This window comes from Lagopus muta, chromosome 1 (genome assembly GCF_023343835.1).
Source record: "Lagopus muta isolate bLagMut1 chromosome 1, bLagMut1 primary, whole genome shotgun sequence".
Classification (NCBI taxonomy): Eukaryota; Metazoa; Chordata; class Aves; order Galliformes; family Phasianidae; genus Lagopus; species Lagopus muta.
The window spans coordinates 116629229-116642456 of NC_064433.1; the positions used below are offsets into that span (position 1 = coordinate 116629229).

General features: G+C 60.8%; 2 protein-coding genes across 3 annotated transcripts in view; one reads left to right on the plus strand and one right to left on the minus strand.

Annotated features, from left to right (window-relative positions):
- The first annotated feature begins 2083 nt into the window (after nucleotides 1-2083).
- On the plus strand, nucleotides 2084-7216 carry ARX (aristaless related homeobox). The gene is made up of 5 exons (XM_048933784.1): nucleotides 2084-2356; nucleotides 2719-3442; nucleotides 4030-4075; nucleotides 5339-5673; nucleotides 5939-7216. Exons 1-5 carry the CDS (start codon nucleotides 2161-2163, stop codon nucleotides 6177-6179), a joined length of 1542 nt encoding a protein of 513 aa, XP_048789741.1. The 5' UTR covers nucleotides 2084-2160; the 3' UTR covers nucleotides 6180-7216.
- A 1211-nt stretch (nucleotides 7217-8427) lies between these two features.
- Nucleotides 8428-13228, minus strand: part of POLA1 (DNA polymerase alpha 1, catalytic subunit) — a 192996-nt gene continuing 188195 nt past the window's right edge. For both annotated transcript variants that reach the window (XM_048933783.1, XM_048933782.1), the window contains exon 37: nucleotides 8428-10300. In XM_048933783.1, coding sequence (XP_048789740.1) covers nucleotides 10128-10300 — 173 coding nt within the window. In that variant the 3' untranslated portion in view covers nucleotides 8428-10127. The remainder of the gene's footprint in view (nucleotides 10301-13228) is intronic.

Below are 13228 nucleotides of genomic sequence, written 5' to 3' on the forward strand. Positions count from 1 at the left end.
TTACAGAAATTGCGTGCTAACAGCCGCTGCTGCTGCGGCGCTCCGCTGCGCCGCTGCCCGCGGGGTGCGGCCCGGGGGCGGGCGGAGCCCCGGAGGGGAACCGAAAGGGATAGAGAGGGAAGCAGGGGTGTCGGACGTGCCGGGCCTGAAGCTCCGGGACGGGGGGAGGCAGTGCCGGAGGCTCAAGGGCAAACCATTCCTTCCATAGTATGGAGAGCGGTAACCCAGGCACGGGGTTGGGGAAGGGGGAATGAAGGGGGGGGGGGGGGGGGGGGGTTGAAAAGTTGTCGTTTTTCTTCTTTATGGCGAAGGGAGTGGGAAAAAATATAATAAACAAATATTGACGATAATATGAACGGTAATCACATTAACAATAATAATGATGATGGTGGGGATGATGATGTAAGCGGCCCGAGCCGAGGCCCACCCGAGGCCGTGCCTCTCGCTGCTCCCCCCCCGGCTCTTGCCCACGGTACCGGGACCCCCAGCGCGGCCGCCCCGGCCCAAGGCTGCCGCGGGGAAGCGGCGCGGAGGCCGGCGCCTCGTGCCCGAACGTACAAATAAATGGAATCGAATAACATGGATAGCGGCGAGAGCCCCCTGAGAGCGGCGGTGGGGCCGCGGGCTGCTCTCGTGAGAGAACCGCCGTCGGAACCACCCGGCCGCGGGGCCGCCGCTCGGGGCCGATGGAGCGGGCGGATCGCAACCGACTGCCCCCGGGCTGCTCCCCCTGCGCGGCGGCGGTGGGTTTGGCAGTGCTCGGCGAGGTGTTCTCCTCCGAGCTGAGCGGTAATTGCCGTAATCCTACTGTATCATTTGGATCATTGCGGTATTGTTGTTTTCTCCCTCTCGTTTCTCGCCCCCTAACACTGCAATAACGCGCTCCGCTGTTAAATTAGCGGGTTGCAGGAGAAGGGGGAAAAAAAGAGAGGGAGAGACCTCGAATGAATGAAAGTTTGTTAAAAAAAACCAAAAAACAAAAAACAAAAACCCACACAACAAATAAACCAAGAGAGTGGCACGGCAGAGTCGAGCCCGCAGCTCTCAGCACCCCGTGTGCCACTGGGCAGCACCCAGGCAGCCCCGCGGGACCCGCGCTGAGGGCGGACGGCGGCGGGGAGCCCCGGGGCGGTGCGGGGAGAGCCGAGAGCGCTTCTGTGTTCCCTCTTCTGTCTTTCGTTCGTTCCTTTTTAGTTTAGTCGATTTCTCTCGGGGTTTTTCTCCTTTTAAGAGTTGCTTTTGTTATTTTTATATTATTACGTGCTTTCTTAGGTGTAGAACCGATGCATTCGTTGCCCCTCGCACCGCGGATGGCACCGGCAGGGCCCGGCCGCCGTCCCGAGTCCCCGTGAGGACACGCGGAGCCCGCACGCTCCCACGCGTTCGTTGCTCTTTTTTTTTTGTTTTGTTTCTCCTCTCCAATTTGCGTTGATTCGGGGACCGGGAGCCGGGGGACTCTGCCGTCTCTCCGCTCACGGTGGGGAGATGGAGCTGCCCCCCGCCCGCCCTCGGGAAGAGCCGCCTGGGTGCGGAGGTGCCACGGGGGACCCGAAGCTGCGTGACGGGGCCGGCTGAGCCCTCCTGTGCGGACGAGAGGGGAAAAGCGGGGAAATGACAAAGCACCGCGGCTCAACGCCGTTCTCGGGCTCTGCCGGCTTCGCTCCGTCCACCCCGGGGCCGCCGCTTCACCGGCGCAGCGGCGCCCCGCGCGTGGGTACCGGGAGCGCTGTGCGGACGCCGGCACGGGGCGCGCCCCCCGCTCCCGGCCCCGCCGGTTCCTAACGCGGCCGTCGGGGCAGGGACGGGGCGGGCGGGGGCAAAACCCGGCTCGGATCTCCCGTCGGGGCGGGGCCGGGCACGGCGAGAGGAGGGTTCCTCCGCACCGCCCCCGACGGCGGCCCCGAGCGGCGCCCGCCCCCACGGCGCGGGGCGGGGAGGGGCGGCGCTGGGCGGGGCGGGGCGGGCGCCGCTCCGGGGCGATCCGGGCCGGGCTTTGCGGCGCGCCCCGTGCCGGCGTCCGCCCGGCCTCCGGCGAGAGCCAATCAGGGGGCGGCTGCCCGCACGTGGAGCCGAGGGGACTCAAGAGCGCCGCGGCCGCCGCTCACTCCCCCCGTGACGGGCGTCCCGGCGGCACCGGGGGGCGTCCGCGCCGCCGCCGCCATGAGCGGCCCTTACCCCGAGGAGAGCTGCGCCGAGCGCCCCGACTGCAAGAGCAAATCGCCTACGCTGCTCTCCTCCTACTGCATCGACAGCATCCTGGGCCGCCGCAGCCCCTGCAAGGTGCGGCTGCTGGGCGCAGCTCCCAGCCTGCCCGCGGGGGCCGCCCGCTCAGAGCCCCCCGACGGCGCCGCGCAAGGTGAGCCCCGAGCCGGGCCGAGCGTCCTGACCCGGGTGGGAGCCGGGGGGATCGGGGCTGCGGCGAGGCCGGGGGGGTGCCCGTAGGCTGTCTCGGTACCGCACGGATCCCTCGCATCCAAAATTCCCCCCGAAAAAAATGGGAAAACGGGAATTTCTCGGGAGGGTTTATAAAACGCAGAGCGGACGAGCTCCAGGCCACGGGATAGAAGTAGCCCCGGGGCCGTTGCGGCCTCCGCACCTGGGGCAGCTCCGGACCGGGCGAGACTCTACGGACCATGCGAGGTGATCTCAGCCCCGCGCTCCCCGCGCTGACCGCGTCTCTCTCTTTCTCTCCCCCCGCACCCTCTCTCCTCGCCGCAGGCTCCCCGAAGAGCAGCCCCCCCTTCGAGCCGGCCGAGCTGCACTTGCCCCCCAAGCTGCGTCGGCTGTACGGGCCGGGCGGCGGGCGGCTGCTGCCGTCGGGGCCGCGCGGGGAGCGGCCGGAAGGGCGGCCGGAGGGAGGCGCCGGGGCCGGGGCGGCGGCCGGGGCAGGGGCCGGTCCCGCGCCGTGGGACACGCTGAAGATCAGCCACGCGCCGCAGGTTAGCATCAGCCGCAGCAAGAGCTACCGCGAGAACGCGCCCTTCGCGCCGCCGCCGCCCGCCCGTGACGAACCGGGGAGCGGAGCCCCGCACGTCGAGGAGCGGCCCGGCCCCGCCGCGCCTGCCGCCGGGGAGGAGGAGGAGGACGAGGAGATGCTGGAGGAGGAGGAGGACGAGGAGGAAGAGGAGCTGGAGGAGGACGACGAGGAGGAGCTGCTGGGCGAGGACGGCGGGGGGCTGCTGGAGGAGGCCCGCCGGGGCGCGGGAACGGCGCCGGGGGCGGAGGGCGGGGGGCTGTCCCCCAAAGAGGAGCTGCTGCTGCCGCCCGAGGACGGAGAGGGCAAGGACGGCGAAGAGAGCGTGTGTCTGTCGGCCGGCAGCGACTCCGAGGAGGGGCTGCTCAAGAGGAAGCAGCGCCGCTACCGCACCACGTTCACCAGCTACCAGCTGGAGGAGCTGGAGAGGGCCTTCCAGAAAACGCACTACCCCGACGTCTTCACCAGGTACCGGCACCGCCGGGGCAGCGCGGGGCGGGGGGACCGAGGCGGGGAGGGAGAGCCCTCGAGGCTATTTTTACGCCGACGCAGGGCCCGGATCGGGTTCGCGCTCCCCGCGCGGGTCGGAGCGGGGCGGCCCCGCGGGGCGCGGATCAAAGCGCCGCCGGTAAAAATAGCGCCCGGCGCGGCCCCGCCCGGGGCCCCGGGGAAGGGAGGGGGAAACCGGGGGCCGCCCGGCTGCGGGGAAGGCAGGGAGGACGGACACGGCCCTGTCCCGCCGCGTCCCGAAGGGGCATCGCGGATTTCTCGTTTGTTTTGTAGGAAGGGCGCGGAGGGTCCCGCGGGGGGGATCCACTGCCGGCATCACCCCGGGTCCCGCGCCGCAGGCGGAGCTGAACGCTTCGGCGTCGCCCCGTTCGTTTGGGTTTCATTGCAATTTTACGTTACCCGTCCCGGCGAAATGCCGCGGGGCTGCGGGGCCGGGAGCGCCTCGCTAGCGCCGAGGTGGCTCCCGATACGCGCTAATTGCGGGCGGCGGGCGTAGGGCCGGGTGCGGGCGGCTCGGTGCCGGCTCTGACGCTCTGTCCCCGCAGGGAGGAGCTGGCCATGCGGCTCGACCTGACCGAAGCCCGAGTGCAGGTGAGTGAGAGGCGGCCGCGCTCGGCGGGACGGGGCCGGGCCGTCCCCGCGCCCCCGACGGAGCCCCCGCGGCCGAGCGGTGAGAAGGAGGGGCCGGCGTCGCCAGCAGGGCTCCGTAAAAGCGCACTTAGCGCTGAACAAACGCGGCCGTCGGGAGGCGGAGTGCCGGTTGCTTCCCGCCGCCCGCCGAGGAGCCGCTTAACGCCGTCCGATCGCCCATTTTTGATAGCGACGAGCCGCGCGGCTTTAATGGCGGGCGCGATGCCATTAGAGGTGTTTGCGCCCCATTCCAGAGTGCATCGCCCGGCCCGCGCCTCACCGCCACGGCGACGACAAACACGGGGCGGCCGCTGCCAGCGGCGAACAGATGGCCCCGGCCGCGGCCGCGCGAATCACTCTACAGTTAAAATCGGGCGCTGATAACGCGCCATAAATTCCATATGGCTCATCGGCTACGCGACGGCCCCGCGCATTAGCGGCGCTGAGACGGGCTCCGCGCTGTGTTGACACATCGCTCCATCGTCACACAGCGCCGTGACGGCGGAGCCGCGCGTTCGGCCCGGGGGCACGCGGCGTGGGAAAGTTAAATAGCTCTGTCGGCGAAAGCCCCTCCGCCTGAGGGAGGGGCACGGGGAAGGGAATACGAATTAGCGGAGCCCCTTCGGCGGCGCTCGGCCTTCCTTCGGGCTCCCTGCCCGCGGGATGCCGTAGGGATCCCATCTGCAGCGGGAGCGGTGCCGCCGTACCCGAGGGAAGCGGCCGCGGGTGGGACGCGAAGGAGCGCCGGGAGCCTCGCCAGCTGCCGCAGCGGCACTTTCCTGCACTGTGCGAGAACCTCTCGTTCCTTTTTCCCGGCGGTGTTTTCTCCCCGCTGGGCTACAGCCCGGCTTGGCTCGGGGCTTTTACTTCTGGGGAAGGGGAGAAAAGAGGAAAGCGGCGGCAGTGCTCCGTATTGTCTCGTTTTGGAGAACGGTTCTGTTTCGTACCGTACAGAGCTGCGTGAAATACGGCCCCGAGGGCGGCCCGGGAGCTCCGTCCGCGCTGCGGGCGCTGCATAAATTCCGTTGCTGCGCTGTGCGGCCAGAATTTCGTTCTCCCTTAAACCGGAGGAGAGCGCGCGGCCGCTGCTGCCCGCGAGTGCTGCCTTGCAGCGGAACGCGTTCAGCGCCAATTCGTGCCGTGGGGAAATAATACCGCCGCAGCCGCGGGACTCGGCCCGGGCCCGGCGCAGTGCTAACGCCGCTGTCTCTCTTGGCTTTGCAGGTATGGTTCCAGAACCGTAGGGCTAAGTGGCGGAAGAGGGAAAAGGCTGGGGCTCAGACACACCCCCCAGGTTTGCCTTTCCCTGGTCCCCTGTCCGCACCTCACCCCCTCACTCCGTACCTTGATGCTAGTCCTTTCCCTCCTCACCACCCAGCTCTAGACTCCGCCTGGACCGCCGCCGCCGCCGCCGCCGCGGCCGCCGCCTTCCCGGGCCTGCCGCCTCCTCCGCCCGGCTCCGCCGCGCTGCCCCCCGCCGGGACCCCGCTCGGCCTCGGCACCTTCCTGGGCGCGGCCGTGTTCCGGCACCCCGCCTTCATCAGCCCCGCCTTCGGCAGGTACCGGCCCGGCCGCGGCGCCCCTCCGCGGGGCGGAGCGCGGAGCGCGGATCGCGGAGCGGGGGTCGCGCCGCGGAGCCCCTCCGAGGGGCCGCTCCGCCGTTCGAATCGGGGGCGCCGCCGATTGGGCGCCGCGCGGGTCACGTGCCGCCGGCCCGGCCGCCGATTGGCCGAGGGCCGCGCGCTCCGCGGGGCCGACGGACGGCGCGGTGCGTCCGCGCCGTCGGCGCGGCGCTGACGGCGCTCTGTGCTTCCTTCCTTGCAGGCTCTTCTCCACCGTGGCCCCGCTGGGCAGCGCGCCCGGCGCCGCCGCTCTCCTGCGGCAACCGGCGCCGGCGGCGGCCGAGGGCGCGGTGGGCGCGGGGCTGGGGGAGCCGGGCAGCGCCGCCGCCGACCGGCGCGCCTCCAGCATCGCGGCGCTGCGCCTGAAGGCCAAGGAGCACGCGGCGCAGCTGACGCAGCTCAACGTGCTGCCCGGCGGCGGAGCGGGGAAGGAGGTGTGCTGAGCCGCCGGGCGGCCAGGGCGGCCAGGGCGAGCGGAGCCAGACCGAACGGGAGTGTGAATAGTAATCGTAATTAAGAACGAGAATCGCGGGGAGAGGAAAGGAGAGGAGAGGAGAGGAGGACCGGCGGCGGAGCCCCGATAACGTTGTCCCGGCGGCAGCGCCGTGCGCCGCGTTTCCCCCCTCCGTCCGTCTCCGGTGCTAACGCCGAACGAAGAGCGGCGCCGGAGCGCGGCGAACCAAAGGGAACGGCACTGCCGGGGCGCGGGGCCGCGACTCTGTACATAGCGTTGTTATAAAAAAACGGAAAGGAAACCGACGCACTGCAGAGCTTTGTATATTTGAGATGACGATGTTATAAAGGCGTTGCACTCGGAGTCGCGGTGTGCGCGTCTGTGGCTGCGCGGGGCCGCGGGGGCCCGGGAGGCGGCGGCGCGGGGCGCTCCGTGCGCGGCGGGCGTTGCGACGGCGGGCGGGGGGGCGGCGAGGGGCGACCGGGTGTATTGAACAGCGAAGAGGAAAAAAGAGGGAAAAAAAAAGGACACACACACACACACAAAAAAAAAAAAACCCAAAAATGAAACCGCACAGCGCCGGAGGCGGCCGCACCCCGCGTTCGGGCGTCTCCGAGCGCCTTTCCCCCCCTTCATTCATTCCTCTTTTATATTTATGTATCCCTCCTTTTTCTTATTTGCTTTTGTATCGTTTACTTTGTAGTAATTGCTCTTTTCTTTTTTAATTATTATTTACTTTTAACGATTTCCCTTTTGTCTTTCATTTTGTTTTGTTTTTACTTCGAATTTTCGCTGTCTATTTTACTTTTCTTTCCTTCGGTGTTACGTTCGAAAGCGGCCGCGGCCGTCGCAACCCGGGGCGGCTCCGCTGGGTTCTCCCGGCTCCCGTGCGAGCCCCGGGCAAAGCCCCGCACGCGGGCACACACGCGCATTGCAAACCCCGGCGCTACTGGGGGTCTCAAAAGCCACCACGAGCGCAATAATACCGATAACGATAATACCAATAAAATGTAATGGGGAAAGTCATGTTCGTTCCGTGGGCGTTTTTGGCGGCGCAGATCGAAACAACATCGTTTTGTTGTTGTTTGTTTTTTGCTGTTGTCGTTGTTGGTGGTGGTGGTTTATTTTTTTTGCCATGCGGAAAAGCGGTTCGTCACGGAGCCGGCACGCAGTAAGAAACGCCATTCACCGCTCGGACTCCTCGAGCCGAAGCTCCGCTCACGGCAGAATCGCGCTTCTGCAGGTGGCAATTTTGCTAATCCGGGGGTTATTACGGCGGGCTCTCATTAGGATCGCGGTGCTGCCAAGCAATCCCATCACCGCCTGAAAAGAAGTTTACCCCGCGCCGTAGAGGCGGCGGCCGTATTTACCCCGCGCGGTCATTGGCGCACAGCTGCGGCCGCGCACGGAGCCCCGCGCAGCGCTGCGCTCCTCCGAAGTGCGGAGCGCTGAATGGAGCGGCTCCCCTCGCCCCGCCGCGGCCCCGGCGCTTTCTGCTCTCATCCAATTAGCGCGGTGTATTAAGCGGTTTATCATCTCATAGTCAGCTATTGAGAGAAACAAGGCGAACACTTTGCAATAGAGCCTGCTCTCCTTTGACACCCTCAGGTACTTACATATTCCACTGTGCTATGAATAATAGAGGAAGAATAGAGCGCTAATTCCCTCATCAAAGAGCGCCTTGTCTGCTGCTTTGCTCAACAACACCATTCCGATCAAAAGAAAAGCAATAAAGCTTAGCATAACAAAACGAAACCTACTTATTAGCTTAGTGGTTAAATTAATGCAGAGCCGTCGCTATTCAACGCCGAGGTTTGAAAACAGCCTCCAACCACCCCATAATGCTGCCGTCGGGATGGAGGAATTTTAATCTGAGCTGCGAGGCCGCCGCAGATGAGTTAATCTATTAAAGAGCGATGAGGAGGGCTCGCGGGGCCGCGCCATTCAGCGCAGCGAGCGGACGGCTCCGGCCCGGGACGCGGCGACTCTGCCCCCCCCCCCCCCCGCACCCCCCAGCGGCCCCCGCCCGGCCCGAGCGGACGCGGAGCCCCGGGGCCCGCCGGCGGTGCGCGGCCCCGGCGCCGCTCGAGGAACCCCGAAACGCCCCGACGGGGGGAAAGGGCCCTTCCCCTCCCGACCCCCTGGCCGCTGCTTCTCTCGGCAGCGTTCCCCGGGCTCTCGTAAACATCCCTAAACTCCCAAATTAACAGGCTCTTCAGCCGTAATTATCCCGGTAGACACAAGTGCCGCGGGGTCACGGCTGCTTTTCCGAGCCGTTCTGCCCGGTTACCGTCAGGGATATCTGCACGATCCGAATTGGGTCGAGCGCTACGAAACTACGAAAACCCAAGCCCGAGTGAAATTACGGCAGCGGTCCGGCAGGGAGCTGCAGCATCCCGGCGTCGCTTTGGGCCGCACGTTCCCGAGAAACCTCCCCGGGAGTCTCTCCGACAGCCCGGGCGTCACCTCGAGGGGCTGCGGCCGCCGGGCACGGCACCAGCATGCAAACGGATCGGCCCGGCTCCGTTTCTGGGAGCGGAGTCCGAAGGGTTTGGCCCCACAGCCGCTCCGGGCATTCGGGCACGCTCACGCCGCCGTCCCCCCCCCCCCCTCAGGTCCGCAGCACCACCCGGCGAGCTCGCAGCTCTCGCTCAGGGCTGAACGAAAGCCGTGCAGCCGCCGCACAGCCACGCACGGCCCTTCCGTGCCCAACGCTGACGCTCCGTGAGGCACACGGAAGGCTGCAAGTGGGACCTTCCATCGGCCCCGGGCCACAGCGTTGCGGCCCCCGTGGGGAGCTGCCGACAGTCAGGCAGACCGAGCCCAACGCTTTCACTAGAAAATTTTATTTCTTTTCCCATCAAGTGCTAAGAAGACTTTACATTGTATACCGTCGATGATTTAAAAGAACGCTTTAATGACCTCACATTAATACATCGCATTGCAAACGTAACGGCAAACAAGAGTACAACGATATTTGGTGTACAAAAGCTCTTCCCAAATTTACTCTTTGTTCTTGTCGTGTGCTTATCGCTTTACTAAAAGTAAATGGAAAATACAATTTGTTCATAAAACCTTTAAAACCCCTGATACAGTAACTATTACAGAACAGCGACGACGATGCTCCTTCCTCCCCCATTAGCGCTTACAGTGCCATCCAAATACACATTTCCCAATCGACAGCTCGCGTTCAGACGCAGAAAGAAGTGACGTACATTTATTTTCTGCCTATGTACAGAACATGTTTCACTCACGTATGTATCTATACATCCACATAAAACATTTCTAATCTGGCAAAACATCGTGCTTAGAGACACCCCGTGAAGATACCAGAGACAAATTGGTCCTCTGTTCTTTGCGCCTCCAGGCTTCAATCGGTCTCTACCTCGTTTTGAAAGGAAAGCATCCCTACCTCGCTCCGAAGGACATTTAAAGGCATTTAGGTTTAGCATTGTTTTTAATTGGTATGTTTATGATCAGGAAGGAGATAAACTGTGAAAAGGCAAAACATTAGTGCTCCTACTGAGACCTCCACTAACCTCTCTTCCTGAGAGCACCTCTACTAAATACCCTGGAGCAAAGTCTAGGATCACTTACATTCCAGCAACTCTCACTGGGAATTATCCAATTAAAGCAGCAATTCCCCCACCCCCTTTTCCCTCATAGGTCTGAACACACAACAAAATACATTGTGAAAATCAACTGCTCCATGTTTTAATAACTCTGGCTTTTCGGTGGAGAAAAGAATAGGAGATAAAAACACCTCAAGTGTACTGCGTCCACATGGACCATGCATCCCATTTCCATCTTTCATTCTTCCTCCACCAAACCAAAGATTATTAAAACTCTATTGTGCTTCCTGACACAGAGCACTGCTCAGGAGATCCTTATTTTTAAGCAAGTAGTTGGCCCCTCTGCTCCTTCCACGTTCCGTCCATCACTGTCTTTCACTGCTGGACTCTCCTATGGATCTTCCCATGCTGATAGAGAAGAGTTTGCCGAGGTTCACTTCCGAGTAGCTGCTCAGGGACAGGCATTTGTCTACTGTGCTCTTCAGTTTCCTGTAGGCCTCGGTCACTTCCCTCTTGAGGAGCTTCCTCCTTACAAACTCTGACAGGACAAAGATAAAACAAGAGAGGAGGGTTAAATAAAGTGCTTTTGCATTCAGTAATATTGTACATTGTGGTATTTTAACACAAAGAGAAAAGAGGACAAAGTTGTAGCTAGCATCCAAAGTCACCATTCACGGCAAGCTCTTCTGCTGCCTTCCCTACTATGAGGGCTAATGAAACTAACTGGCTGTGAAGAACCAGGTTCCTTAGCATGGAGAAAACTTCACAGAGTCCTTCAGGGTCTGACATGGGGTGAAATTCTGCCTACAGCCAACCTTGGCTTCAGGTCAGTCCAGGAAACCATGACTCCCACATTCATGCTTCTGCTGGCATGGCATCACCTGAGGTGAGCCCAACACTGATGCCACGGTCCCCAAACACACCCCACACACAGTGGGTTCCCAAACACACCCCTGTGTGTGCAGGATGGGAGCTGTGGGGCTCAGCACTATGGGGATACCCGGCTAGGAAAATTCCACACTGTGCTACAAGCTAAAAAATGAAATGAAAACGCTCAGTATCTCAATGGGGATACATTGGGTTTACCTGACATACAAATGGAGATGTTAATTCCTACAACATATGATCAATAATACCCGGTGAAGAAATGTCTGAAGCACAAGACATTAATTACTTGTGTGTGTGTGTGTGTACAAGCTCACGTGCACATGCCTTAGCAGCACAACTACGAGTAGTTCTGGCTATACGTTATGTTGTCAGGCAACAAAGAGACCTCCACTCCCTTTTCAAGAGCTTTTACTGAGCAGCACAGGTTCAGATGGCAAACCAAAGTTGACAGTAGTGAGGTTGGTTTGAGGGAAGGTGTGGGGCTGGGAGGAGGGACACGCTGACTGGGTCTGCCCATGTGAGGGAGGTAATAAAACACTTCTGCGCCCAACGGTGACAGAAGACTAAGCTGGGCCCGGGCGGGCAGGCCAGCAGATGGCATATCCAAGGAGATGGGATCATGGGATAACCAACGGGGCAGCCTCTGCAGCCTGTGGCCGCCTCCAGCCCCAGTACAGGCGGGTGTTTTGCAGAGCCTCAAAGAGGCTGTGAGAGCTCAGCAATGAGCTACCGGGGGCAACACAACCGGCAGCGTTCTACTGAAGAATGAGCGCCTGCTTTGGTGCCCATGTTGCTCACGATGTTCCTCAGCTGCTCTGCGCGATGCTATGAAATCTCTAAAAATTCAATTAAAATTTCAATTAGAGGTGGCAGTTGGAGTAACTGAATATGCTGATTGCCAGCACTTTGGTGCGCAGCTTCCATGCACGCTTGTGAGGAAGGTGTGCTGCGTGCTGCCGTGTTCAGCTTTAGGTATTTGTATTTACAACTTCGGGCAATCGGAAGTGAGCTGAAAACACCACATTCTTGCCATTACTCAAATGGCAATGGAATTATGCTTATTAGTGGAACTAAATTTCCCTTATACTGCACCACAAATACAATAAAAACTCTGATTACAAGAACCTGCTCAGTAACAGAGTGAAGTCACTACGGCATAAACACCTTTAATGATCCTGAAATTATTTCAATGTAGGGTTTAATTAAACAAACCGTGAAAATTGCAGTAACCAGATCCATAAAAACACCAAACCCACGTTGCCACCAATTCAGCACCAGCTAGTTCACGTGTTTCCAAAATCAATCATGTGCTCAGCGGGTTCATTTGCCACTGTGCATACACCAGCAGAAACCATGGTGTTTGTACCAACCAACTGCAGAGAATACCCTCCTTGTAGCTCAGGAGTTGTGGCTGCCCCACGCCTGGAGGTGCTCAAGGCCAGGTTGGATGGGGCCCTGGGCAGCCTGAGGAGTTGGGGGGCAGCCCTGCCCATGGCAGGGGTTGGAGCCGGGTGGGCTTGAGGTCCCTTCCAACCTGAGCCCTTTTGACTCTATGAAAACCCAGTTCAAGACAGTTTGAAGTGTCCTGGAGCTCAGGAGGGACCAAGGTGAGTGCTGTCAATACACAGAAGCAGCTGGCATGTACAGCCAGAGCAGGAAGGCCACCGATGGTGAGAACAAGGCATGTGACAGGGCAGTGCGGAGAGCACAGGACAACACACACAGCCCCCACGCAGGCCATGCTCAGCCCCAACCTCTACGCCAGCAAGATTTCCATCTTCCCCCCATCAATCTGAACTGTAATTACGCACGATAACCAGCCTGCTTCAAACGCTCCTTAGACTTCAGCACCGGCGAGCTGAGGAGGGTGGCTGAGAAGAAGGGAGGCACACGAGGGGCCTGGCTGAAGTGGCGAGGCCAGCTTTAAGTTTCAATTATAAGACAATGGCAGCCGGATCTCGGCGGCGGGAGGCAGGCGGCAGCGTCCCCGCAGCACGGCCGCACGGTGCATTTGAATGACACGAGTGCCTCTGATGACTGGGGAGAGGAGATTTAAAGAACTGCGGTAATACAGAGCAGGGGAAGATGAGAGAGGACACAGCTCCTGATGTGTTTACCTCCTTTGCTGATGGGATATTGACTTTTCCCACCAGGTTGGTTAGAAAGGGGACTATTTACGCTGCCACACAGCAGAGTAAGAATGACAACCAGCATCACCGTGCTCCTCTTAGTAAAAGACAACTGTGACCGCCGTATATCATGCAGCCAGTCGATACCTTCGAGTCACCATTCCATCCAACTTAGAGATGCAGATAAAAGCTCCTACTTTCTTCCTAAATGAGAATTTAATCAATAACGTACCTAAGGCCCTCTGAAAACTAAGCTGCACAAACTGACTGAAATTGCTTTTCGGTAGTCTGTCACGTTCTGAGAATAGTTGCCTGTCTATTATCTCCCTATCATTGTTTTAATAATTTCCAAGTTCAGCAGCAAGCCATCTTTTATGACAGCCAATACCGCATATACAGATTATATTTGCACACAATACGGAGCACACAGAAGGCACTGCCGACACAAA